This window comes from Solea senegalensis, linkage group LG15 (assembly GCF_019176455.1).
Source record: "Solea senegalensis isolate Sse05_10M linkage group LG15, IFAPA_SoseM_1, whole genome shotgun sequence".
Lineage (NCBI taxonomy): Eukaryota > Metazoa > Chordata > Actinopteri > Pleuronectiformes > Soleidae > Solea > Solea senegalensis.
In genome coordinates, this window is record NC_058035.1 from 20,244,033 (window position 1) to 20,271,997 (window position 27,965).

The 27,965-nt window shown below is 38.6% G+C and overlaps 3 protein-coding genes across 4 annotated transcripts in view; 2 read left to right on the plus strand and 1 right to left on the minus strand.

The window, feature by feature from the left end:
• Positions 1-1,572: 1,572 nt before the first annotated feature.
• On the plus strand, positions 1,573-4,675 carry si:ch1073-126c3.2 (uncharacterized protein LOC555816 homolog). Its single transcript, XM_044046238.1, has 6 exons — positions 1,573-1,630; positions 2,066-2,200; positions 2,359-2,487; positions 3,343-3,431; positions 3,553-3,667; positions 3,793-4,675. Exons 1-6 carry the CDS (start codon positions 1,588-1,590, stop codon positions 3,966-3,968), a joined length of 687 nt encoding a protein of 228 aa, XP_043902173.1. The 5' UTR covers positions 1,573-1,587; the 3' UTR covers positions 3,969-4,675.
• A 1,685-nt stretch (positions 4,676-6,360) lies between these two features.
• On the minus strand, positions 6,361-21,562 carry ccdc172 (coiled-coil domain containing 172). Its single transcript, XM_044046549.1, has 7 exons — positions 21,484-21,562; positions 21,190-21,275; positions 19,763-19,879; positions 18,559-18,724; positions 17,705-17,806; positions 16,022-16,124; positions 6,361-6,982 (listed from the first exon to the last, which is right to left on the minus strand). The coding sequence occupies exons 1-7, from the start codon at positions 21,560-21,562 to the stop codon at positions 6,877-6,879; spliced, it is 759 nt and encodes a 252-aa protein (XP_043902484.1). The 3' UTR covers positions 6,361-6,876.
• Positions 21,563-25,777: 4,215 nt separating this feature from the next.
• Positions 25,778-27,965, plus strand: part of gfra1a (gdnf family receptor alpha 1a) — a 123,261-nt gene continuing 121,073 nt past the window's right edge. For both annotated transcript variants that reach the window (XM_044046455.1, XM_044046456.1), the window contains exons 1-2: positions 25,778-26,274; positions 26,568-26,876. In XM_044046455.1, coding sequence (XP_043902390.1) covers positions 26,211-26,274; positions 26,568-26,876 — 373 coding nt within the window. In that variant the 5' untranslated portion in view covers positions 25,778-26,210. The remainder of the gene's footprint in view (positions 26,275-26,567; positions 26,877-27,965) is intronic.

Sequence of the window (27,965 nt, forward strand, 5' to 3'; positions counted from 1 at the left end):
AGAGGCTAGAGCAAACAGACAGCATGGGTCCTTGTGAGCATTCACAATATCATATATAGTTGATATAGTTGATAAAACTCACAATATCCTGCATGTGCAGTTCAAAGGATGACAGCAATTATTTGAGATACTTGAGATGTCCTTCAAATACAGTATGCTACTTTCTAATCCTGTCCATCCTGGTCACTCCCAACGGAATTCTCAGCATCTCCAGCTCCGCCCCCCAACCCTTTTTTTAGATAGATATTTTGTCATTAATTCACTGTAATCATGGAATCAACTGTGTGTATATGTGCTGTCCAAGTTTGTGGATAAAGGGAAGCGGAAACTGGGCTACAAAGATACTGGCAGCTCTCAAGGTCCATTTTAAGGACTTTATCTTTGCTCCTCAACTCAAAGATAAAGAGGTAATTCCACGTTAATGAACTCAATCACTCTTCCCGAAGGCTTCAATAATTTATCAGATTCCCAGAACATGAGCCATTCATAATGAATAACGTTCACAGTGAATTATTCACCAAGTCATCCTTACTGACTGACAATGTGAATCAGGCACACAGCGTGTGTAGTAGAGCGCGGCAGCTCATGGCCACATTTTTCTGTCCAAATATGACCGAGCCGGAGAGAATATCGAGCAAACCAGACACACGTCCAGGACCCAGTTTTTGTGCAGGGCACAGTTAGGGCACTTTTCCATATATCCTCCTAGCACTGTTCGGCTTGACTCAACTGGACTAAACTCAGTTTGGGTATCACAATAACGTTGCACTTTCTGTAGATGCTGGGAACCCTGTTGTGTTGGTGCTATTGGACCTCACAGCAGCTTTTGATACAGTCCTCATCTGAAACATTATGTAGGTATCAGTAGTACTGCAGTTAAATGGTTCACCTCTTATTTGACAAACAGAAGTGTCTCTGTTATGATTCATCATCTCTGTGGAATGCCACAGGGCTCTATACTTGGCCCAACACTCTTTTCATTGCACATGCTACCTTTAGAGGCTACAATAAGGAAGCACAATTTGTCTTTTCATTGTTATTGCAGATGATCTGGAGGTGATGCCCTGAACGCTCTGTGTAACTGTATCAGTGATATTTAACAGTGGCTCTCCCAAAATATCCTCAATTTAAAAGAAGGTAAATCAGGGTGCATCTTGTTTGGTCCTAGCATGTGCAATGTCTCCATTTCAATTGTTGGTGCTGATTTGGCCTCTTATTTCAGACCTGTAAACAGATTAACTCTGTTGTGAAAATTAGCTTTAACAGCTTTGCCAAAGTTTTAGCCAAAGTCAAGCCATGTCTGCATTCTGTCACTGACCTGGGAGTTTTTGAAAGTAAACATCAAAACATTGTTATTCAGAATATCTTAATATCATGTCAATATCTTAAAGTCAGTTGCAAAAGAAGTCAGCACTCAGACAAAACCCAATGAAGTCCACATTTGTAGATGAGCCAAGGGTCATGTTACATAAGTTGGATGTGGGAAATGCTGACAAAATATTTGCTAATTCTGTAAACTTTGCACCACCTAAGTAAATTCAGCTGCCCCATATTTCTGCATTCAGTTCTGGGGGTTTCAGAGCTGCCATGGTGATGAAGGGAGTATTTATTTGGCTTTGTTCAGTAGCAGGTAATTCCATTATTGGTTATTTGTTTATTTATCTTTTTTATTGAGGTACTTTAACAGGTACTTAAATGTACACATTTTCAGATTTCTTAGCTACTGTCTAACAAAGAAATAAGAATGAGATGGTCACATGTTTGGTTTCCATTTAACCACAGTTTCGACTGCTTCTTAAATGTTGTGGGGCTTGAGCACCCGCTCACTGACTAACATTTTCTAATTTGTTATGGAGCAAACAACCATATTGATTAATTAATTAGTTGCAACCATAAACGTGTGATGTTAAAACTTTCCATACCATGTAACATGACACGGGTCTATATGGGTTTGTGGGAAATTATGAATATAATGAAATGTGGCTAAAACAAGGAACTGTTTAAAGTTGGATTCCAGAATCAGCAGGTATGTGTGTGTGTGTGTGTGCGCGTGTGTCTGTTACAGCCTTAGCTTTCTCCAGTGGGCATGTTAGTGACCAACAGGAGGCAGCAGAGTGTGCGTGGACTGCACAGCACACTGCTGGACTGCTGCAGTCCTTGAGGAATGTGACTGATCATCTGCTCAAACAGCAGCTGAAAGGTAGGATGATATGACCACACACACACACTGTATATATAGCGTATGTATATATATATATATGTATATATATATATGTGTATATATATATATATATATATACATATGTGTGTATATATATATATATAGATGATCAGTGTGTGTGTGTGTTACGTCCTTAGACGTCTCTGGTAAGAATGCTACTGGCCAACAGGAGGCAGCAGAGTGTGCATTGAGTCCACAGCAGACTGCTGCACTGCTGCAGTCCATGAGGACCGTGACTGATCTACTGTACAAAGAGCAGCTGAAAGGTAGGTGGATGTGCCTGTGTGTGTGTGTGTGTGAGCAGCAGCTGGGTGAACTGATCGCATTCAAGTTGCTGTGGTGAACTCTACCTGGAAAGCAGAAGAACTACAATTCCTCTGAGGATGCTCTCATCACAGCTTCCGATAAAATATGGCGTCCTTTTGGTTGCAGTTTAAAGGAATAGTGAGACTTTTTTAAGTAATTGCTGATCCTCTCCCGACTGCACGTCTCTAGTTTTCAGTAGAACCTGCAAACATAAGCCATGTCCATGCTGTTCAGCATCTGTTTTGCAAGCCGCTCCGATGTTTACTCATGTGTGGCCCCTCACTCTCGTTTCTCTTCCCCGTTTCCTTCCTTTTCTGCTTCTTTTTCACCAGCATGTTGCCATGATGACCGTCTAAAATAAAATTATTGCTGCCTTGATGTTATAGTCAGGATCTGGCTGGGGTGTGTGTGTGTGTGTGTGTGTGTGTGTGTGTGTAACCACCATTTTTCAGCACAACTTATATTTTTCATATAAAGACTATGGAAATACTTCACAGTTCAAAGTTCACTTGGCTCGTATTTATGAACAAAAAGAAAACAGAAACGGTCTATTTTTGTGATTTCTTCACAATTATTGCTACTTTATATCACTACTAAAAATGCTATGTAAAATGAATCATAACTTTGACTCTACAACACACAAGGATATCTCAATCTCAATATCTTGAGAATAGTGTGTGCCACGTTATCTCACATGAATTAACTTTGGAGAGCATTTTGTTTGAAAGGGCTCAAAAGAGTGAGGGGCAATAAAAACAAGAACGATTGTGAGATGTCTCATGATACTTATTCATGTTATTTTCACTAATACGTAGAATGCCCTGAGGCCGAAGTGCCCGACAACGGAGGGTTGGCGTGTGTCACAGTGAACAACAAGCGCTACTGCAAACCTATGTGCAACTATGTGAGTTATAGACAGGCTTTATTATAACCATATTTTATATTATTACATTTATTTATACAAAATTGTGATGGAATAGCAACAGTACTTGTTGATGATGAGGTTTTTTTTTGGGGTTCCACAGGGGTACGACTTTATGTTCATGAGGAGGAGCCGTTTGTATGAAGAATGCAGTAAAGAGACAGGATATAAATGGAACACGCAGTACATCGGAGGAAACAAACTGGCAGTGTGCAACAGTAAGGATCTAACGTCTTACGAATCTGAAGTATCAAAGTAAACTGCTGGCTAATTTCCAAGATGTAACACAATTCATTTAGAAAGATCAAATTCTTATGTTTGTTTACGTTACTTTCTGCTCTAGAAGAGCCAACTCAGGTTTCAGGAGCGTCATCGGCATATTTTCCAAAAGATCGGGACTGCCTGACGACCAAGACCCAACATCTGGACAGCTTCATCGACAGTATTACCGCTGAGATACAGAGCCAAGGAATACTGGGAAAACCAGAGAACGCCTGTCTTTTATGTGGAAGACCATGATGTAATAAAAAAAAAAAAGTATAAAATTGTGCATCATGTGTTTTCAGATTGTTACATGTTCATTGTATGTTCCTATGAGTGATTCTGCCAGGCATGCAAAGCAAGCTGTGCGATTCCCTGATGAGGATTGGTCCGGCTGAAGCAGAGGCGGTGTACTTCCTGCATCCTGTCCACCTGCGTCTGTGATTGGTGTGGCTGTGGGTCTACTGAATCTACCAATCGAGACTCTGCAATCCACTCCAGCTGCAACATAAATGACTTGTGTGCCCTCAGTTCATGGCGGCTGTGAGACAGTGATCAGTTTGCCTCGCTGGTGGTTACATACTGTTGGGTTAAAGCATATTGAAATTGAGTCTTTGTTTAGTTTTACCTGGCTGGAAACTATATGAGTTGTTTTAGCAAGTGTGTTAAATCTTTGTACGTTTAACTAGTTCACGGAGTACCTTGATGGCCTCTCCTTCTTTTGTTGAGTTTCTTTTGCAGGATAGCTGATTGTTTGTTTTGTGCTTTTTTTGTGTTTGTAAAGCTTCTGGGTGCTGACCTCCTTTAGTTATTTGGTGTTCCTTTTTTTTTTTTTCACGAACAAAATAGTGGTTGATGTTACTTTGTGTTTTAGTTTATTTGTCAGCACCTGTACAGCCTCCTTCTGTTGTGTTTTCTTGTGCATGTGCACCCTCCTTAGTTAATTAAATGCCTGACTTTACCCTAACAGCAGTCCAGTTGTCCCTTTTCACCTCATTTCTGATTCCCAATCTCTTGTTACTGCTCTCCATAACGGGCCGGGTCGTAACAAGATTTAAAATGGTCCCTTCGAGATGTTTACAAATAAAACCACATCTGTGCACATGCAGTTTTACACACTATGGTTAAAATGTGCACGAGCCCTGCTGAAGGCCGGTGATCATGAGCTGAATCAATGCCCTATTTCTGTTCAGTGACTGTCAAATGTCTGCGCTCCAGTCACGCAGGAAGGTACTGAACCATTTAGTGAACAGTACACCGAGAAGAATGGCTTGTGTCACGTATAAAACAAAGTACAAAGTACAAAAAAACACAGTCGTTTTGTGCAGGCCATGCTATGAGGACGCTGCCCATGTTGACGAGGTGTTGAAGTGATGGAAAAAAACGTCCCAGATACCAAACCCAGTGGACTCTAGTCAAGTAGCACTAGAACTGTATTATGGCAAATCACCATTACAGTGACATTTATAGCTATGCCAACAGCAATGTGAGGTGCTAACACAACAGAAAATGACACTATACCTGGGTAGATCAAATGATGGGGAAAACTTAACACTTTTCACTATCCATGAATAAACATGTCAAATGAACAGGACCAAGCATTTAATTCAGATCACCTGACCAGTCGTCAGTACCTACCGAGAGATGGGAATCACGGGGAAACATCAAGTAGCGACACCCGGCGATTAAAACTGTCAGGGACCTTAATTTGTTAATTAAAATATCAAAAAAATATCAATTTTATTTCTGTAGCGAGTGTTTTGGTGACACAAGTTACACAGTGCAGCTTTAGAGTTAAGCATACTCATTTTTATGACCCGTCCTGGCTTTGATTTGGTGACGGTTGAAGTGCTCAAAGGAGGTATTAACTGGTCATAACACACGAACACTTAGCATTAAAGACGCTGTGCAGATAAGCCACAGCATGTGAGGAAGGCCCGAAGAACGCGCCATCTCCTCTAACAGCCACTCACTGACCGTTTATGTGAGTGTCTATTAGTTAAATGATCCTGCAGACGACAGGATTAGAGGAGTGAGGTTGTTAGAGAGAGGTTAACCACTCCGTGAGCCGTGTCTGCGTGTGAGCAGCAGACACGGCTGTCCATTTGGCAGAGGTCAAGGTTAAGACGTCCAAATGAGAATGCAGGTTCTCGTTAGGAAGCCATTGACATTCCACTCATTGCATTAAGAATCAGTCTAATCAGAGAGAGGATGACCCTCACAGTGACTAATCAGCCATTACACAAATAACTCTCCGTGGACTGAGGGATTAATGGTGAGGAGCTGTAATATCACATGTCTGTCACTGGGTGGCAGCAGATGTTATAATAATGTACCTTCAAAAACAAGTCATACAAGTGGCATCCTATTAGAGTGAAAATGAAAACACACGTTATTCAAATATAAGCCACAATATTATAGTGTGATTCCTGTAGATGGATTCCAAGTACAAAAGCATCAAATATTCCATGTTTTATTTTGAAATAATAAGCACATGGACAATGGAATTGCCACAACATCTTAAGGGTTCTCAAGTGCTAATTTGGCCTTTTAATGCTACTAAGTCTTTTTATTTTATTACAAATCACATGTCAATGTTTTAATTAACAAACACTTTTTCTAGTAAGATTGAATTGTAAAATAACTCATATATACTGACATGTTATTCAGTGTGAAAGACTGATTTTTGCAATGTTACCTTTTGTACACAAAGGGGCAGTATAGACTCATAGAACAAGGACTTAAAGACAAGGTAATATAGAGTATAAACTGTCACGAGTTAAGGTAGAAGAAAATCAAAAACATTTCATTTATGGATGAATCAACGTAGTTGTTTGTTTTAGCTTTTCTATGAACGAGCTACATCAACATGCCAGTCGATACACTGTGTGAGCTAAATATGAAGAGTAATCACAGAGAAACACATGACTCTACCTTCACTTACGAGACAAGAATGAATTTATAATAAACTTCCTGTGTCATCTCTGAGCCAAACCTAACCCTGCTTACTTCCGTGGCTGCTGTCCAACTTCTGTAATAAATAATATAAAAAGACGACGTGAATGAAAGCTCATAAAGAACCACGAAAGAATGAGAACTGTTTTAAAACTTGTGAGATCCTGGAAGGATGCGAATGAAATACTCTTTTGTTTTGTTTTTGTTCGCCTCAACAAAAGCCACTCACCGCCTGCAGGAGCTGTATTTCTGAGCTCAGCGCCTCTTGCAGCAGTTCAAGTTCTCCATTTTTATGTTTCTCCAGCTCCTGCCTCAATCTGGAGAACAAACGAGAGGAACATCAGTGACTGAAACCAAGAGAAGGTTGTAAAAATGAAATTTGGCATTCGAGACAATCATATTGAGTTTATTTTATGTTGTTTTTTTGACCTTGTGTTTGTGTCACTATGTCTAGGATTGTCTTGCCTTTATGGAATGAAAGGCATGAAACTGAAATAAATTAAAACCATTTTCCTGCTGATAGCAAAAAGATACAAAATGATAAAAGTTCCAGTGTAGGGAGAGGCCAAAAGATTTACAATGAACTATTAAAAAAGTACAAAAACAACATAAAAAAGAATAAAAGTGATGACAAAGTCATAACATTTACAATACTAGAGTTGAAAGTAATATTAAAACAGAAAAAGTCGGTCTGCAATATCCTGTATAAAAGAATAACATGAAGGGCACACACACACATCTGTATGTTTATATTATAATATAGCCAACCGAAAACAGAAATAAATATAAGTTTATTTAGTATATAACTTTTATTTAACATGCAGGTTGTGTTTTAGTGGACTATCAAGTGTAGTTTTAGCAAGTTTTACCATATTTTATTGTACTGATTATGTCTTACATTTATGGTTTGACAATTGTTATTGAGTGTAATCTATAGCTTAGCTTGTAGTTATGTATATGCATTTGTTTGATCATGTATATGTTATTATACTGTTCATGTAAAAGCACAACTAGGGACAAGAGTTGCAAACTAGCAATAGCTATGAGCTCGTACGGCACATCAGCTGCATTATTTGTACTGGAGCTATGTTAACTGTATTGTCCCTATTTAAATACAATTCAATTCTATTATTAACTTATTCTATAGCATGTTAATGCTCCCTTGCATCAATATATACTGACTATGACAAACAGTGAAGGTTTAGGAATAATCCTGCTGAGTTCTATGGGCTTGCTATACATACAGTAAATGGAGATATATGAAAACACTAAGCACAGAGTGTAAATGAAGCTACTTCAATTTCATTAGTACAGTTATACAGATGTTTTAAAGGCGTGACGCAATTTAGAAAGACTGCACTGTGAAGGGTTGAAAGATTTAAGGTTGTTTGGGTCAGAACTTCAGCACTGATCATTTCAAACACTGGCATTAGCCTGGAATTTAAAAGTTGGCGCATCTTTTTTCCTGCTCACAGAAGACAAAGAAACAAACCGACACTGGTGAAAACATAGTCCTGCTGGTGGAGGTAAATCAAGATGAGGAGGTTTAAGGGACAACAGATGGATGAAAGAAGATGGTGTGGATGGACCCTCACGAGACAAATAATGAAAACTCTGGCCAGCTGGGTCAGGGTTAGTCTCGACCTGAAGGCCAAGGGTAACATCTTTAAGAATAAATGCATCCTGATGGAGGAAATCAACAAACTGAAGGCAGGCAAAGCTCACAAAAAGCTTCTCGCTGACCCGGCTGAGGCTCAGCACTCAAAGATTGAAGAGGCTTTAATGTGTTTCCTGGCCAAGAAAGAAGAGACGATCGAGAATTTGTCAAACGACGGAAAAAATGATGCAAAGATGTGTATTTTACTTGATTTATTTTTCTCCTCAGATTCTCCTTTTTGTTGTTTAATAGATTTGGGTAAAAGGGAGGAGGTGACGGTGGTCAGTGGTGGAGCGAGTCGTCTTTCATTTGGAAGGTTGTAGTGTGAAGCCGCTTTGAGTGGTCATCAGTGTCATTACCCCTGGATTTGCAGGTGCTGTTAGTTGGTCATTTATTCTGTTTGGATGTTTTGTTGTTGGGTGTTTAGCTCTGTTTGTGGTTTCCTGTTTTATTTTGTACTTCTTCCTAGTTTGTGTACCTTGTTAAGTTTGACTTCCTGCCCTGTCTTTCCTGTTAATTGTCTGCTCCACCCTAAAGGGATTCACCAGTGTGCTATGAGGCTCATCTGCGTCTGAGTATCCCTGCCTCCATATTTAGTGTATTTAGTCTCTGTGCTCCCCAATGGCTGTGTTTACCCCTTCATCAAATACAATGCTTTTAATGACACACTCAAAACAACTGACAAAAAAAGTTTCAAACGGAACACTAACAATGAACAAAAGATGTCCAGAAACCAACGATGTTCAGTTTTCTGTTAAAAGAGCAGAGACACCACAATATATTCACATTTAAGGAGCTGAAACCATGAAAAAGAAATGTGATTTAAAACAGTATGCACTGGCTGTGTCTTCTTCTATGATGCCTTTGTCAATTCCAGGAAATCAGACAAAAACAATGGTGAATTAAAAGCACCATTAATATGATTCACAGATCATTTTACATGAAAAGGTTATCATGGTCACTCCCTATATAATAATAATGATAATTAATTGATTAATAATTACAAAAACACAGGACTAGGTTCTGATTTGTGCTCATTAAACAATAAAATTCATAAAAAAGCTTTTCAGGAGAGTTTTAAAATCCGAGAGAGAAGACGACGGCCGCTGCACAAACCAGCAGTTGTTTCAATCATGAAAAACAGTCTGCTTTTATGGCCACAAAGTAAATATATCACGCTGTGATTTCATAAACATACATGAAATTGTATTACTCAGCTCAGTTTGTCTCTGGAAAACCCATCTGTCTGCAGTGGTTGTGATTCACTACCTTGGCTGTGATTTAACTGGTACGGCAGGTGTGAAAGGGATCTATACAGAGCTACACATCCAAGTCTGAGACGAGCTCCCCCTCTCTCTCTTTTATTGGAAGTTAATGAAAGAGTATAACACACCCCTCCGAACAAAATTGCATTTTCGCAGTCCTGAACACCAGCAGCAGTTTTTTTTAAATTTAACTCATCGCCGTGGAACTCACAAATCCCATTTTGAAGGCCGGTGTTTCCGAGCAGTTGGGACACGCAATGTTGTTCTTTGCAGGTTTTGTTGCATTTCTTAACATCATTAAAGCGGAAATATGCAGTATTTTTAAGTTAACAGTTTACAGTCCTTGTGATGGTTAAGCAACTTGTTGCAGAGAGACTGGAGGCTGTTCCGCGGTCCTCAGAATCAGGAGGTCTTTACGGCACTACACACACACACACACACCCTAACCAGGTAGCCATACAGTGGATGGATGGATGTTTACAATGGAATATTCTATTTTTAACTAATTTTTATAAGTGTTAATATCTTAGTATATTGCAATTTTCTTTTTTGGTAATGCATATTTATTATTATCTTTATCTTTACTGTCTTGCTGCTGTAACAATGCAAATTTCCCCACTGCGGGACAAATAAAGGACTATCTTATCTCATCTTACGTACTCTGAAAACTGCAGCAGGAGCTTCATCGTGGAAAAGGTGAAAAGGCAAAGTTCCACTTTAAATGAGCACACAAAAAGAAGAAAAGAAAACACTTTAGCGGAGCAAAAACAATGAAGAGAATCCTGCACACTGCGATGTGCTCCAGCAGCAGCAGCAGCAGCAGCAGCCACCCTCCTCCCCTCCCCCGCTCGCCCTGCACACTGAACACTTTTTAAGAGACTGTAGCACTCATTCAAATTGACATGCATTCAATTTCCAACAATCAATAAGCCAAGAGTTAAAATATGTGTTTCAAACAGACGCTGCTGCTGTTGCAGTGGCTGAAGAAAGGATTGATGGTTTCACTTCAGAATGGATCATGATTATAAGAAAGAGAGAGAGGAGGGGGGGGGGTCATCCTTCCAAAGCTACATCCTCAGCACTTCCTGAAGCTCTAATAAGCCCAGGGTAATGAAAGACCTTCTATGTTTAATGAGGCTGGCGGATGAACAGAACATGCTAACCACATGCATGATTTAAGGAAGGATGAGGAGAGACAGAGGAAGAGGAGCAGGACATGAAAGACAGGCGAAAGTAATTCAAGCTGCGAGCAGCGTCGAGCTAGACTGTGCACTTCTTACAATCCTCATGCTGTCATCCCTTTTTTGACAAAATCAGAATCTGGTTATTCCGTTAAACCAGAACTATGCAAGATTTTTACCCTAATTTAACAGCTTCCGAGTCATTGTGATGGTTAAATGTCTCGTTGCGGGAAGTGGAAAACCAGCCTTGGAAGATCAGGGCCATCGGGCTGGAGTCCTCAAACACACACACACACACACACCCCTATAGCCACCGGCTATAAGATCAAGTGATTGTGTTATTTCAGACGTTCATCATGGCAGAAAAAGAAGCAGAGAAAACCGTTGTCGGAGGAGGAAGAGGAAACGAATGTCTGACCAAGCGAGGGGCCACACACAAGTAATCATCGGACCGGCGCTCTTACTGAATGTGAAGTTTAGGGCGGATTGGAAAATGTATGCACACTATCAAAATTAGCCATGCAGCTAATTTGAAGAAAATGCACTTTGATTTAAAATTTTCAACTGAACAAACACATCATGTTGTCATCACGTGGAAATTTCAATAAACTTCAATTATGTTTGCTCTTACAGGGGTCTTTCCCTGCTCTCAATAGGTGACACTGAGCCTACAACTGAATTTTGACATGTGGTTGTCCTCAGACTGGCACCAACATCAAGTCAACAGGTGCAAGTTTCTAATTTTTCTCCCCTCAATATAATCAAAGGTACATGAGAATTTAAATATTAGTTTTAAATCATTAAAGAATAGTGGGGAAAAGGGCATATATATACATACATATATATGTATGTATATATATGTACATATATATATATATATATATATACATATATTGAAAGTGTTTAAATCAAATCATCCAGATACATGTGGTGTTTTTATTTGATTGCTTCACATACTATTGTAGCAAAGACATTATCCAAAGTAGTGGCATCAGCAATAGCAGTGACCCTTCCTTCCTGGAACACTATTGATCTTAGGTCTTCAATTAAATAAAGGAAGTCTCTTTGTGCAGAAACAATGTGGGTCAGCACCACTATACTGGTCCTCTTTCAATAGAGAAGAGCCACAATTCATATTCTGCAGTGATGAGTGCACACATGTCCGCCGTCTAATGCCGTTTCTTGTTTCATATTTCGGTGCTTCAGGACCTGAATGTCTGTCGGTCATTTTACAGAGCTATTTAGAAATGCGTTCCTGACATATTTTTCTCAAAAACTGTACCAAAGACAACCCTTTAACACCTAAGCCTCAAAATGTCCATCTGGACTTTGTCTTTTTTTGCTTATTTTAACCATAAATGGACCTGTAACTAAGTGCTTTTGCCCGTTTATTCCAGAAGAACTTTCAACATTACATTTACTGCATGTTGAAATTGTGTATTAACCATTTAAAATGAAGAAAAAAACACTGTAGTTGCAATGAACACCAGATTTTGCGTGTTAAATTTGAAACTTGAACAGTATAAAACATATTTAAAATAACATTTTTTAAATTCTTTGTCCCAGTGTCCAAAAACAAACCTTCTGGCGACAAAGACACTGATCTGCACGAGTGAAATTGCCGCAATATCCACACAAAATGTTTCCGATAGCACAGACCGTCGCGTAATTACAGCGACGCAAAGTGCACTTGCAATACACTCAGTGTTAAAGAAAATGTTGTTCTGCTTATTCATTGTGTGAAGCAAACATGTACAAATTTGGATGGACTGTAAATGACTGCCATCCTATTAAAAATGCTTCATATCATGAGTCAGCTCAATGTGTGGTTTTTCAGATTCAACAAAAACACGTTTGTTTGTTTTTTTTTCTGTTAAACTTGATTTATAATTCCACTAAAAACCAAACTGGATTAATTTGTTGGTAAGTCGCTGGATAAGCAACTCTCTGCCTCTCATTTGTTTCCCTCACATCAATCACATAAGGCTTTTTTTTTTTTTACACTTGTTGACTGAATGAAATACACTGCAGATCAAAGCCTTAATTAAGCCAAATGGTCTTAATGCTCCGTTATTTACACTTCTGGAGTTGGACTCCTGCCACACGGATGCAAAAGAGAGAGAGAGAGAGAGAGAGAGAGAGAGAATAAAAGAACACTCACTGATCTGCTCAGCACTTTTCACACCATCATTCACTTTTGGTAAATAGCACCTTTTATACAAAAAAAGTGCACAAGATGGTGGCTTGTATTGTGTGTCTGTAAGGAGAGGAAAAACATCACAGCTGCTCATTAAGGACAATTTAAAACAAAGAAAAATCTGCAAAATAACATCCTTTATATAAATAACATTTATCCTTTGAGTGTTTCTTTTGTGTTTTATTTACATGCAGCAGCGTGGTTTCCTAAGTAAACAATTCTCATCAATCGACATGTGCATTATACACATTGCAAAATATTCGTACATACTGCTTAAATGTGGCCTGTCCCTTGTACAAGCTTTGTTTGGCCAATAATGTATATATGGCAAGCATTTGAAAACAGGATTACTTTCCTAATCAATTCATCTGATTATTTTCTCGATTAATTGATTGCAAACTAATCCTATTTTCAAATGCCTTTTGTCCACAAACCAAAATGATTCAGGTTTAATGATTTATTTCTTATATGGAGCAAAAAAAAAACCCGAAAATATTCACATTAAAAACTAATGCATTGCAACATTTTTACCTTAACAAAAATCCAACATAATTATATCACTGTTATAACGTTTAACTGTTTAACGTAAGCATTTCTCCTACTTTGGCTGTCTCTTCAGCCTCTGATCCGGGGATGGACCACGAGTCCAAGGGCGCTTACGCGAAGCTTTACGGTCCACAGCATGTAGACAAGCAACGTTTTATTTTGCCTGAATACATGACCTGTAGTCGTTTGATTTAGTTAAGTTATAGATTCATTTTGAACATGTATTTTTTTTTTACAGTGAGTCCATAGCAAAAGAGGGATCATTCATTTTCAACTATAATTCCACCCAGAAATAACACAATGACACTTTATATCTATTTAGGTCATCATACACTAGGTACATCGCCAAAAGTGACCTTTGCATTATGTGAAAGACTTGGTATACATTTATATTACATTAATTCAGCATAATTTTACTTTTCTTTGCCACTTACTGTTCAATCCTAGACTGTAGTCATGGTAATAAAGTTAAATGGTGAATTAACAAAAAAGTTCACATTCATAACAATGGAATATTTTATTTTTTAATGCCTCAAACTCTCAAATGATATTGGTAAAACAAGTGTGATTAATGGCACAAAGTAAGTTGTACAAGTAATGTACAAAAAAAAACATATTGTATTTACTCTTTTAGCTGAAAGTATAAATAAACAAATAAAACATAAAGTTAACAAATGCTGGCACAACAATATAAAATATAATTAATTTTATACATTCACTGGCTATAGGAGTTTTATTTTTTCTACATTCGGCAGTGCAGCCTGAAGCCAGTGTAGGCGCCCCAGGATATTTATGCCTGATTTCCCAAACACAGCATCTTAGAATGACTTCACTCAGCCGACCAAGTGTCTGCATGTGGGCGTGGGCAACTGTGGGATACGCAGACGTATAATCCTGACTTGTTACCTTTACTGTACAAAATGACAAAATGACTACAACTGTGTGAGATAAGTAATACTCCTGAAAAAACATGAAATATTACAGCAAATGTTGCCTTTTATTACTTTAAAACGAGCTGGAAAATACAGTATATATACATATATATAGCTTATATATACACATATGTATATATAGACAATTAATTTAGTAATCAATAAATTAGCGATTTATCGATTAATCATTGCAGCCCTAGTACCATAAAGGTAGATGATTTTATTTTTATTTATTTTTAAATCAGTGTCAGTCAAACTTACCTAAGATTTGGTTTAACAGTTCTCATGATGCACCTTGATGCACCTTGGTGTTGGACTTACATTATAAAGTTAAACGTATATTTAAAATATAACATGTACTGGGTATTTTTCTCTTTTTATTTGTCTCAATTGTTGTAGAAAGACATCAATGCCGTGTAGTACGAAACTTTCGTTAAGTCATTTACAGTATGTGATTATTCCGCCTCGGTTTGGTCTTCATGAAACTAACTACTGATAGGGGTGGGAATCACAGGGTACCTCACAATACGATACAGGACACATGGTCCACGCTACCAATATTATCATGATACAGTGATTCTGTGATAATCAATATATTGATCACTATATCTGTCTAACAAGAAAACAAAATGTCCATGAAAAGTTAACAGTGCAGGATTTCTCTATTTATTCACAACATAGTGAACAAAGTGAATGAAGTCTATGTATTGAATGTGGATGGAGCATCTCTTAACGTAACCTTCTCCACCATTATCCCGCTGTAAACGCCCTCTTCTGTGTGCAGGTAACTTCCGCCCAAGTGAAGTAGCAACATCCAGCGAGTGAAGCTGGCAGGGACAGTTTACGCTTGAGCGGCTCCATTTGTTAATTAAGATACTGATATTTGCCCTGACGTATCGATTATTGCATTGCAGGAGGAAGGATGATAATACATCACAGAATCGATATTTTGACTCCCCCTCGCACCTGAAGAAGGAGCTGAGGATGTCAGAGTCCCACCCTATTCAACTTCCTCGGAAGCCCTTTTTATGATGCCGCCACAACACACACACACACACATCCACACCAGCAGATGCAGAGAGAGAGAGAGAGACGTCTACATCATGAGGGGCAGTCCTCACCCTGCACATGAGCAGTTTGCACCTCTCTCAGGCAGGAGGCTGCGCAGCATCCAAGCAAGGACCACAAGACTGAAGAAAAGCTTCTTCCCTCTATAAGACCGCTGAATTGATGTTGTTCAATTGTCAACTGCTCCCTGTCCAGAAAGCTGCTGCACTTTAAAAAGCTAAATGTTGCTAAGAAGCAGGCAGGTGTTTTTAGACAGTAAGTATTGGAGACAAATGCCATGGTAGCATATTTCATTCCTCATGCTCCTTACATGTTAAATGACAAAATAAAGCTTCTTGATTCTGGAAAATATGTTAGTAAAACCATAATGCATTTAAAAAACCCAGAGCATAAAGACGTTACCATTGTATTCTTCAGTATTTGTGCATATATCATATCGGCATCACAGTATGTGATCATGTTGTCAAATACTGCATGATTTCCCAATGTTGTGCTGCTGACGATACTCACCTGAGACAGGTGCTGTCAGTGAGAGGCTTCTTGCTGACAAACAGGCTCTCTGCTCTCAGAGACTCTGTCGTCGCTTCAGCCGCGGTCAGCTGCCGATCCAGGTCTGCAGTCAAGAGCAATAAATCACACACAATGGCAATCAAGACAGACACATACTGCTTGGCAACGCCAAGACAACAAAACAGAGTTTGGACTAAATGGTACATTAATCATCACGACGTTTGCAATATTTTTGCTGTGACCCACTTGACCTCACTCCACAGCCGCTGTGTGAAGAGACGTTTATTCAAATTTAGCTTTGGTACTTGCAGTGTTTTGGTCTCTGATTAGCATTTACAGGTAGGGTCTATCAAGCAAAGTCAAGTCAATTTATTTATAAAGCCCAACATCACCAACACAGTTTGCCTCGATCGGCTTTACAGTCTGTACAGCAAATGACACCCTCTATCCTCACATCCCTCGAATGAGGAAAAACTCCACAAGAACCCTTGTACATGGGAAAAAATGGGAGAAAAAAGCAGTATTGTAAGTTAGTATTGGTTGATTTTGTGAAAACACACAGCCTAAGCATGACCAGGGTGTCTTAATTAAATCATTGATCACTTTTATTACAGTATTGCAGTGTTGTAAGGGCTACAAACAACAGCTTTCTTTTTTAGTCCACTTTAATTATAGATTGGTTATTGGAACGCAATAACCAATCAATTAGTAACAGCTGACATGACTGCTACTGACAGGTCTCAACATCATCTGACAAAACAGCCAACAACTGTCTAAAAATGGGAAATGTGTAACCGATTTAAATCATACTTCATTTGTAGATGAAATTGTGACATCAAATTGAAGGTACACAATTATAAACTTGAAATTGCATAATGTCCCATTCTCCCAAATTACACTGTATGATATCAACTGAAATGGATTAGGCCTAATGTTAAGTCGACACAATGGTGATATGCAGATGGTATTTAAAAATCCTCTAAACAAAGACACGTGCACACGTGACAAGCACACACTTACACACACAAACCAGACTCCTCAGTTAAATTTTGAGATTTCCCTGGTAATTGTTGGAGATTAACCTACGTTTTTAGGATTGTTGAGTATTTTTAACTGACCTACAGTTTGGCATTGTTCGGCTTGATCTTTGTGTCGGACGTCTCTTCCTGTGACGACACTAGACCAAGACAATACCAAGACCAGAGGGTATCGAGACCAAGAAAGCCGAGGCGGTGACAAGACTGAGACTACGTAAAAGTGGTCTCGAGACATACAACTATGAGCTGAGCCGGTCTGGGGGTCTCTTTCATTTTTTTTGAAAGTATGCATAAACCTGTTTTAAAATACCTTTACAATATAAACAAATGTCCGCTACATTCAAAACATTGTCAAAACATTATTTTAAAAGTTCCTGAATGAATTGTGTGAGTAACGCAACCTTAAAACTATAGAAAGGAAAATCTAATATCTGAGACTGAATGCCAGAGACTAACCTGGGCTCACTATTAGTCGACTTTTCCAAAGACGGGACATCAGTGACAAGCTGGAAAAGTGGTCTTTCTCTAATAGTCTGTGCTGAAATAAAAAGGGGCTTAAGTGCCAGTTGTCACTCTGCTCTGTATTATGAAAACAAAGTTCAGCAGTCTCCTTTTTTATCTAACACACTGAACCTTTGGTGTTCACCTTTCCGGCGGTTATCCAGGTCCTGTAGTTCCACCTGGAGCTCTCTCTTCTCCTCCAACAGAGAGCTCATGTGACTATTCCCACGTCTCATCTGCTCCATCTCTAATCGTGCACGGAGAGGGAAAAAGGGGGAGAGGGGGAGGTAAAATATATATTTTATACTAAAAGAAGAAAAAGAAGAAAAAGTGCAACACGAGAATCAGATAAAAATGTTCCCTTGAGGCAAAAATGCAATGAATATTATAAAAACAGTGGTCGTCATTGGCCACGGGAGCCAGTCTTGTGGAACTAATGAAAAGAGCTGAAACCACATCAAAGTAGTGTTTGTCATGAAATGTCAAAATGTTGCTCGGCCACAATAATACAGCACACTTCCTTCTATAAACTGTTGCCACAGGAATTTATCCATAAACAATCATTACATCACAACGGTTGGTTAGAGAGAGAGCAAACAAAGTCGTAAAAAGGGCCAAGCAAACTTCTGTGAACAAAATAAAGATTATTAAGTTGAGTTCAAGTTGTTATTTTGTTCAATTTCCATTCAGATGGAGTAAATCCCAATAAAAATAAGCACACACAATATGTTTAATCCCCCTTAAGAGTTTAGATGTTCAGTTTTTCACGCATTGGGGACATTTTTCTCAAAATGATGAACTATTCTCTCCTTTTATTATTCACCATATTCATTAATAATATCAGTTATACTTTCACTCTCCATCCATCACCTCTAAATTCAAATCATATTCTTCCTGAATTCATACTGGAACTGAATCATAATCATAACGACCGTCCACATCTGACTCACATAACTTGTGTCTCTTGTGACAACAGAACAATAAACAGTGTTTTATGACCTTTGTATAATGATTCCACCTCCCTTTCCAGGTCCAGGATCTCTGAGTGTCTCTGGCTCTCGAACACTGTTTCTCTGTTTCTTCGAAGGCTGAAGTCACTGTTGAACCTTGAGATCTCATGAAGGAAGCGTTGCTCTTCTTCTTTCCACTCCTTTCTTAATCCGGCCTTGGTTAAGAAAAAATGCCACATGAAAAATGAGAGCAACAATAAGACAAATGCACCTGTTTTCTGATCCCACAATGATTTATTCTTCTGCTACAGTTAATGGTTAGATGTATTAATAATATAATTTTGACTAAAACTCTATCTCTAACCAAAGGGATTGTAGAACAAGGAAAGTGGGTATGTCTTAATTCTATCCCACCCCACAGATCTCACTGTGAATGGGGTGAGCAGGAGGCTCATGTGGGCATATAATTGAAGCAGTGAAGAATGAAGCAGCTGGCTCTTTGGGTCTGTCACAACAAATAGTGTTTATCTGCAACATCTTTAAATAAAAACGACAACCCTTTAATTCGCCAATGTTTACATGTCAGAATATGGTGGCTATATGTAACAAACAATAAATATGATGTGACAAAACAAAGAAATGAAAAGGAAATGACTTGGTTTAAGGTTTGGAGACATGACCGTTTGCTGTTTTTCTTTATTTTAATGTATCTTTTGGAATGTGGGTCAGAACAAAGCAAATAATTTAAAGATCAATCTTGATCTGTGATATTTTTACTTAATTTTGAGACTTGAGGTGAGCTGTATGACACTGCATAGGTATGTATACACTACAGCTGCAATTACCTAGATTTGAGCTTGAACAGCTGCAGGGAATCAAAATCCAGGAAGCCACACATCTTATCACCCATATGTGGGCATTACTTCTGTGTCTTTTGCTGCTTTATGTACTGTTTGTTTGTGTATTTCTCATGCAGTGTTTTAAAAAAAGAGTTATGGAAACATACAAAACAAGTGTTTAAACATTTTTACACTTGTGGTGTAAAAAAAAACACTTTTTACACCACGATGCACTGAAATGACTAGTGGCTTTTGTGGCTGCCACTAAAGACTGATTAGTCAAAAAAATCAATAAATGGCTCTAGATGTAATTAGCTCTTGCAGGATTACATTCTTGTTCATATTGTACGTAATTATGCATACAGTGAATACGGCACATTAAAAAGCCTGTAGGACTAAAAAAAAAAAGATCACCAGTTTTTCTCTGAGGTGGCTCTTCTGGCAGAGCAGCTCCTGGATTTGCTTCAACACCTGGTCTTCATGTTTCTTCAGCAGGTCATGCTGCAGCCTCATCACAGACAACTGTTGAGCCTGGAGCACAAATACAAAAAACCGGGAGCCAGACACATGGTCACATTGTGTTGATCACAGAGGAAGAGAGGGGAGATGAAAGTGAAGTTCTAAACTGTACAATACATGTTATAATCATGACACCTCCTGAAAAATGGGGGAGAAAAAGGTTATTTTTAAAGAACGCCTTTAAAAACATTGGTTTCTTTATTTGATGCGACATACACTTACATAAACTTTTCTTGTTTAGTTTCTGTTTCTTCACCCTGTTGTGATTATGCGCTGCAAGTCATATGGAAAGAAAATTGCCAAATTACATAGGAAGGTAAATTGGTGGAGGGTAGTTTTTTTTTTAGAGCTGCCTCAGGCATGACTTTTTAGCACGCTTCAGTCTATAACTCAAGCTGTCAAGGAGGAGGTGAGTTTGTTTCTGCTGCATAGGACAGTAGGAGTACTGTGTGCAATTTGCTTCCAACTGCTCTAAACATTGCAATTATCCTAAGACAGCTCTCATAAACTATAAGACATTACATCATTTATCCTGTAAACATATCCTGTATATCTGTGCGATGTACAAGACTTCAATTCTCAAATCTACTGTGTCAGGAAAGGAATGACAGCAGTGTCCTCAAAGGACAGGTAACCTGTTGTGGGAAGTTGTGCTCTGAAACCTCTCAAATCAGACCTACTCATTTGATCTTTTTATCGAATGTCCACTGCGACAAGTACAAGTTAGAAGTATTTCCGAGAGGTCAACGAGCCTGCTTTTGACATCATATATCATATCTATTTAAAATGATTCACTAATGCTATCTGGCTGGAAATTAGCCATTGATTTCTGAGTGGCACTTGCTGTCGGTCCCATGAACTGTTGATGGAATAAATCGGAGAGATCAAGTGTTTTAAATCATAAAGCAGATCAGCTCATCAATATGATTCAATGCCACTTATACAATGTGCCTCCTCAGGGTAAAGTAATTAAAATCTTTGAAGTATATTTAGAATAGAATAGAATAGAATAGAACAGAATAGAATATACTTTATTAATACCTTGCGGGAAATTCTTTCGTCACAGCGCTCCAGTGTACAAAGGTACCGAATATTATAGCAGCAAACGAATATTATAGCAGCAGCTTTCTAAAAAAATTACAAATTACAAAAACTATAAGAATAAGTAAGAATAAACCTAAGAATAAAATTACAAAGTTAACAGAATACAAATAAAATAAGAATAAATTTACAAAGTTAAAAATTTCAAGAATATACCTCAAAACATAACCAACATCCTCTTGTATAATTAAAGGAGAAATTAAAGTGTAAAATGGCCTCACCTTTTCTTCAAGTTCCTCCTTTGTCTTTTCATACCTTTCAGTGGTGCTTTTGATTTTGTCATTGCACCTGATGATGGCCACATTGACTGAAATTAAAACAAAACAACAACACACATTTACAAACATACACTGAGGTGTAAACTGAAAATTAGTTAGTTAGTAGTAAAGTAGTAAACCCTTAGTAAAGGGTTTCCTAATTCATTGTGCTGCTAACCGAGCCTAGCTAAGTAGTATAAATCACACTCCAAAAGCTAATCTACTTCCTTTAGGCGGCTGCGACATGTACAAACGCACCTTCTTTTACTTTTTGTGTCCGTTCAGTCAGTTGTTGTTCACTCAGGAGGATTTGGTGGTAGAGTGTGTCAAGACTCATCTTGACAGGATAGCGGTTTTAAAGCGTAAGTTAAGTAAGTAAGGAAGGAAGTAGAGTACAGTAGCATTAGCTTCACGGCTCACTGTGCTAACAACTGTTAGCTGGCTAGCTAGCCATGCAGAAGCTTACCAAGCAGCTGACACCAGCTAGTTTTTTCGTATGTATGCCCCAAATAAGACTCCTATTGTATTGTGTGTTGATGAGGTTCACTTTAGCTAGTGATATAAGCGCTAATTAGTTAGTTAGTGTTTGTTTGTTTGTTTTTTTGTTTTTTTTAACAAAACTTTATTTATACAATACAATGTACAAACAGTATAGGGAATATAGGTTATCCAATTTAAGAGGACATACAATGCAAATCATTCTTACAATCTGTTTTGGGGCAGAATAACAAATGGAAACTAAATAAATAATAATCAAATCAAATATAATACATACAATAAACAACAGAAAAAGAGGGTTAGAGGTAGAATGGGTTTGTATTTAGTATTTAGTGTAGTCAGGAGGTAGGCTAGGAAGACTTCAAGATTTTGGTTTCTGATTCATGTATTTGCTGGAGTGGATATGAAACTATGCTAGTATGCAGATTCAATTAAGAATGTATAGAGTTTTTTTTTTTTTTTAAATCAGGAATGTCCTTAATTATTAAACCAAGCGATATAAACTCTATTCTGAACTTTAGCTGGATGCCTAGCTTTTGGTTCAAGATTGAGGTCATTCTAGGAAGTCTGACAGAGTCCCAAAAGAGGTGAGTTATTGTTTCATTTACACTGTGACAAAAAGAACACATTGATTCTAAATGTCATAAAATTAACATCAGTAGTCAGCATCTATGCAGTACTTCACAAACCTAATTTGAGACACAACATTTCCTTGGTAAATACCAAGCTTTTTTCCCAATGTATATTTTAATACAAGTTGTTCCAAACAAACGGGTGCAGGTTTATTTATTTTTAGTGTTACAGTTAACTTTGTTTACATTCAGACAGTCCACAGTTTAAAAATTATAACATAATATATCATAGTGGTGTATTTGTGGTCCATTGCTGTGTTATTTTGCTTCAATGGTCAACAGAGTGTTAAATGTCCATGCACTTACCACTATAGGGTCACATATTGCCAGCAGTGGTCACCCACACAGTATCTCCAATCTGATGAATCTTTTTATTAAGTGCTGTATCTGGAATCGACACACTCCTTCTCCTCAGTGACCAGTAATCCACTATGGACATTTGTCACACAATCCCAGACTTTTTTTACCAATTTTCTCCTCTCTCCACTGGGACTGGAAGAATAATATGAATTAAAAAGAAAAAAAGACTCATTTGATCCAGTGCCATGAAGCACATTACAGCATGGGACGTTAAATGACCCGAGGACTACATCATTCTGGCGTTCATTTTGAAAATTAATATCACTTATTGATTGTGGCTTTTCATAAATCACCACACTGAGCCTTTCTCGTGACTGGCAAGGTTTTCTGTGGTGGAGACAGCAAAGTCATCAGATTGGAAGCAGGACAATTAGTTCAGACGAGAGCCTGTTGTACATTTGTATCCATTTCCCTACTCTATATCTCTCTCTTCTCCTCTCTGGTTCTCTGTCAGACCAGTGACATTTCTGTTTAGCAAACCTGGAAGACATTTTGTGAACAGTGACAGCACCTTGCACGATTGATTCACTGCACTGTATAATCACAGCTTCCCTTTCAATAAGGGCTTATTCACTCAAATGATTTCCTCCCTTTGTGTGTGTGTGTGTGTGTGTGTGTGTGAATGAACCCATGCTTCCTTCCTTTACTTTGCATGTGATGGGCTTGATTTACTGTGGAGGAGGCCTCCATCCCTGATTGATTCAGTCCGCTCTTTAATGCAGAGTGAGGATCATTGACATGGTCTGGTTCCACATATTTATTTTAAGTGGATTAGCCACTGAAAATGCACCATATGGGCAATCAATGGAGTTTGAAGTCTGTGCATGATCCCTATAGCTGTTATTATATTTGTATTATTGTAATGTTCATTTTTTTTACAATCTATTGTACAGCCAATGGTGTAAGGTTTGAACTGAGGATACTTTATGTAAAGAGAGGGAAGAGTGATTGCATATTGTATACAGTATGTATACTATTATATTACATGGTATATTATAGGTCATGTAGTGATGTTCATGTTACAGTGTTGAGTTGTCCTACTTTGTATGATGACATTGAAATAGTCTGATTTAGGGCTGAATGGTTTGGGTAAAATATCTAATGGTGGGACATACAGAATATTGTCCTACTGCAATATAACTTTAAAGTCAATCTTACCACGCGATATAGCATCAAAATATTAACAATTAAACATGAATGCAAGCATGGTAATGTAAAGATATGATTTGTTTGTAACATTGTGTTTTGCATTTTAAAACTGACATAGAACACCTTTCTATCTATCTATCTGTCTGTCTGTCTGTCTGATGCTCATACATTAGTACAAACCATTTAGTGCTTTCAAATCATTACCCGTAAACCACCAACAGATGGCGACAGGCACACAGTGTCTCCCTCTGTGTGTGTGTGTGTGTGAGAAGGCAGGTCCTCCTCCTCCTCCAGTTGCAGCGCTGACAGTCAGATTTGCTTCACAAGTCTCACATCAGCATATTTTGCCGAGGCTGTATTTCAAACATTACAACCTGCTGGATTGTGCCAAAACATCAAAAACCTAAAACAGCCTTTAGTCTTTCACAGCTGGCAGCTTTACTGTTACATAACTTTTTTTTTTTTCTTCTTCTCTCCCCTCTATCTCCTTCTCCTTCATATTCATATGGGCTACAGTTTAGGAGCCACAGAAGTATCAACTTAAAAAAATATGCCTATTTAATTTTGCCAACCAAGTGCAGGGATTGCACTATGCGTGGCTGCTCCACAGGTTGCTATATTAATCATGTTGTAAAAATGCACTGATCTTTGCCCTCTGTCTGTCTGTCTGCCTGTCTGCCTGAAACGTAAAACCAGCCCACACTCATGCAGAGCAGATCTTTGACTTCACACTGAATACAACCACACATGAAATTTGTATACATATATACAAATGTATATATGTATATGTATATGTATATGTATATATATATATATATATATATAATTATGCTACAAGCTAATTCAATTAAGTGTAAATAAAAAGCAAAACAGCAACAACAACTTTATTAGACGCTCAAGGGGGCAAAATGGGGGTCTGCAAACCAAACAAACAATGCATAAAGAGACAACAAGGGGGCAAAAACTAATCTAAAAACAATTTTAAAAGTCTAATCAAGGATGGACACTCTTAAAAACTGTAGTGGGTCATTTTAAATATAAACAAGCACAACACAGAGGCATAAGCAAACTACAGTAAGTGGCTGTCCGGGGCCCCTGATCAGGGGACTAAACACAATATAAACAAATATCATTACATTCAAACCATTGTCAAATGAGTTCACGCTTTACCAACTGAGTCTATCAGCTCCATGTGACTCTATCTTATTTCAAGAGTTGGGGTGAGTTAACATATCAATTTGGTGATATATTGTCGTCCTTCAGAGGCAAATTTTTATATTTTGATTTAATAAATGATAAATGAAGGCATTCTAAAGTAACCAGTCCTGCCAGTTTCACTCACCGAGCTGTTGTTACTTGATGTTTCTTCACTGTGGCTCTGCTCAAATGAAAATAGGGACACCTGGCTGAAGAAGAGGGAATTATGGCGGCGAAAGATATGTCAACACATGCCATATCCATGTTCAATGCATAGACTTTATGCACTTAAATAGAGAAATCCTGCACCTTTGATATGATTGTCACAGAATCGGTGCATTGTGATATTATTGTGTACCAGGTATCGCATCAATAATAATATCTGGGGTTGGACTACGACTGAAAACACAGTCGTAGTCCATCAATTTGACAGGATAGATGCCTCATCTGTTTTGCGTTGTTTCAGTTCCAACAGACCAAACTCTGTCAGAATAACAACATCACCCATATCTAGGAAACGAAATGAACAAAAGTTACACAGCGCAACTTTAATGTGCAAGCGCATTCATCAAACTTGAACTGGTACTCTATTATTCTATAGGTGCATGTGATTATGAGGCCACTTCTTTGTAGATTTATGGTCTGAGATGAGAGGCTGGCACTGTGCTCCTGCTGAATGCGACACACACACACACACACACAGCAGTGGAGCTCCAGTTGGCAGTGTGCGCTCAGACGCATAGACGCAAGTATCCCACTGGCTGGAGTTGGAGGACACCCGGCTGCTCCCGCTCCTGCTGCTGATCTCTTGTCTTGTTTTAGTCTCCCAGCGGTGAGAAGACCAGCCCGCACGGGAAGGAGAGAGAAAGAAGAGAAGCTGTACTTTTTTTTTTTTGAGTCAGAGAAACTGTGCGGAATCGGGACCCGCGGACACTTTTTTTCTTTCTTTCTTTCTTTCTTTAAAGAGGAGGGATTGTTAATCGACGAGACGGCTGATCTGTTTCTGTTCCGTGCACACTCCCGCACAACCGCACACAGGCACACACGCACACTCTCTTTCAATGGATTTCAAAAGCGTGGAAGTTACCCACTGGGAATTAAACTAAGTTGCTTTTCGGGTTCGGCGCTTTTCTTTCTCGTAAAGGCTTTATGTTTGACGCGGAGACGAAGACGATGATTCTCGCACTCTTATACGTGCTCCTGCCTCTTTTGGGTAAGTTTTCTGACCGCATTTTTATTGTTTTTTTAATTATACATTTTATTATAGATGTGTAGAAATCTGAATTTCTAATCTGCGAGTCCCAAAAAAAGAGGCTGCGCCAAAGAGTCCGGAGCTGTGGAGGAAGTTTTCACCAGCTGCATGGATTAACACATGGAACACCCAACATGATATAAATCCATGGCTTCTATTCAGTTTACACTATGTTTCCATCCAAACAGCGCGCATGGAAGCAAGAAGAAAACATTATTATGACACATAAGTAATACCTCTGTTTTTGTTGGCAGATGTATGGTGTTACGCAGAGGAGAGTCTGCGCGCCGGTGCCAGTACCCGCATGGACTGCGTAAGAGCCAGCGAGCAGTGTCTGAAGGAGCAGGCGTGCAGCACCAAGTATCGCACCATGAGGCAGTGCGTGACCGGAGGGAAGGAGAGCAACTTCAGCATGGTGGCCGGCCTGGAGGCCAAGGACGAGTGCCGGAGCGCCATGGACGCGCTCAAACAGAGTCCGCTGTACAACTGCAGGTGTAAACGCGGCATGAAGAAGGAGAAGAACTGTCTGCGCATTTACTGGGGGATCTATCAGACATTACAGGGTTGGTTTGGTTTCTTTGGAGCGTTTCTCTTTTCTCTTCTGTCATTCAGATTGCGTAATTGTGCATCGCATATAGACTTTGATGCTTTTTATCATAGGGGAGAAACAGATAGCAGACTTGTGATAGTGCTTTTGTTTTTCTGCACAAAGTCCCACACTGGTTTTGTCATCATTTCATTTAAAGGGTGGGAAATTACAATCCAGGTCACAATTCTCCAAATGTTATTGCGTCAGTAGCAACAGGGCATGTAGATTTGCAAGATCTACAAGTCCAGTATCTTTACAACTTTAGAAAAAAAAGTAAACTATTATGTTAGCCTGACTAAAACCCAGATTTTTAAATGGCTCCTAAATAGGTTTGTCATGATATTAGAACTTCAAACTGATACCCAGGAAAATACCCAATACCATTTTCAATGCAGCACAGATGAAAACAATCACCTCAATTACGACACTGTTTTTTAAGTTGTTTGACAAAATGCAAGACAATTCTGTTTCTGCTGACACTCAGTTTCAGACACAAATAATGATGTTATCCTGCGCAGTCTGATAATGTTACAGATGATGCCACTGATGGTATCGATACGGCTGCAAATGAGCATCTAATCTGAGAGGGAGAAATCAGAAGTATCTGAGTATCAAGTTTTTGTTCCTCTGTGTAACTTAGTCTGCCACTGGGCTGTGACCCGGAAATAACAGAGAAAAACAATGGTTCAAAGAGGAAATATTTATTTTTTGACTGAATTTATGCTCTGGCATCGAAGTTATTTTGGTCTGTTACAAAATAGGTCAACCAGAAAGTGCCAAACACAAACCAAAGGTTGTATATCGCCACCTAGTGTAGTGGAGTGCTTATGCAGTATACTAAGATTGGACATTAGTCCCTTGGATCAGTGGTAGAGTGAGTCATCTTTCGACTGGAAGGTCGTGGGTGCAGCATGTCAGTGGGTTTAAAAGATGTGTGACAGAAACTGTTCTGAATGAATGTGTGAATGGTCACTCTGTAGTTTAAAGCAGCTTTGAGTGGTCATCAAGACTAGAAAAAGCACAATATAAATCAGTTTAACTGTGCATGGAAATGTACTGAATG

Coding starts and splice junctions, on each gene's coding strand:
- ccdc172 (XM_044046549.1), bottom strand. CDS start 21,562: ATGAGTCTTGACACACTCTACCACCAAATCCTCCTGAGTGAACAACAA. Junction 21,276..21,483: donor GACACAAAAAGTAAAAGAAG/GTGCGTTTGTAC, acceptor TTTTAATTTCAG/TCAATGTGGCCATCATCAGG. Junction 19,880..21,189: donor AGGAGGAACTTGAAGAAAAG/GTGAGGCCATTT, acceptor TTTGTGCTCCAG/GCTCAACAGTTGTCTGTGAT.
- si:ch1073-126c3.2 (XM_044046238.1), top strand. CDS start 1,588: ATGGTGATGAAGGGAGTATTTATTTGGCTTTGTTCAGTAGCAG. Junction 2,488..3,342: donor GTACAAAGAGCAGCTGAAAG/GTAGGTGGATGT, acceptor ACTAATACGTAG/AATGCCCTGAGGCCGAAGTG. Junction 3,432..3,552: donor GCAAACCTATGTGCAACTAT/GTGAGTTATAGA, acceptor GGGGTTCCACAG/GGGTACGACTTTATGTTCAT.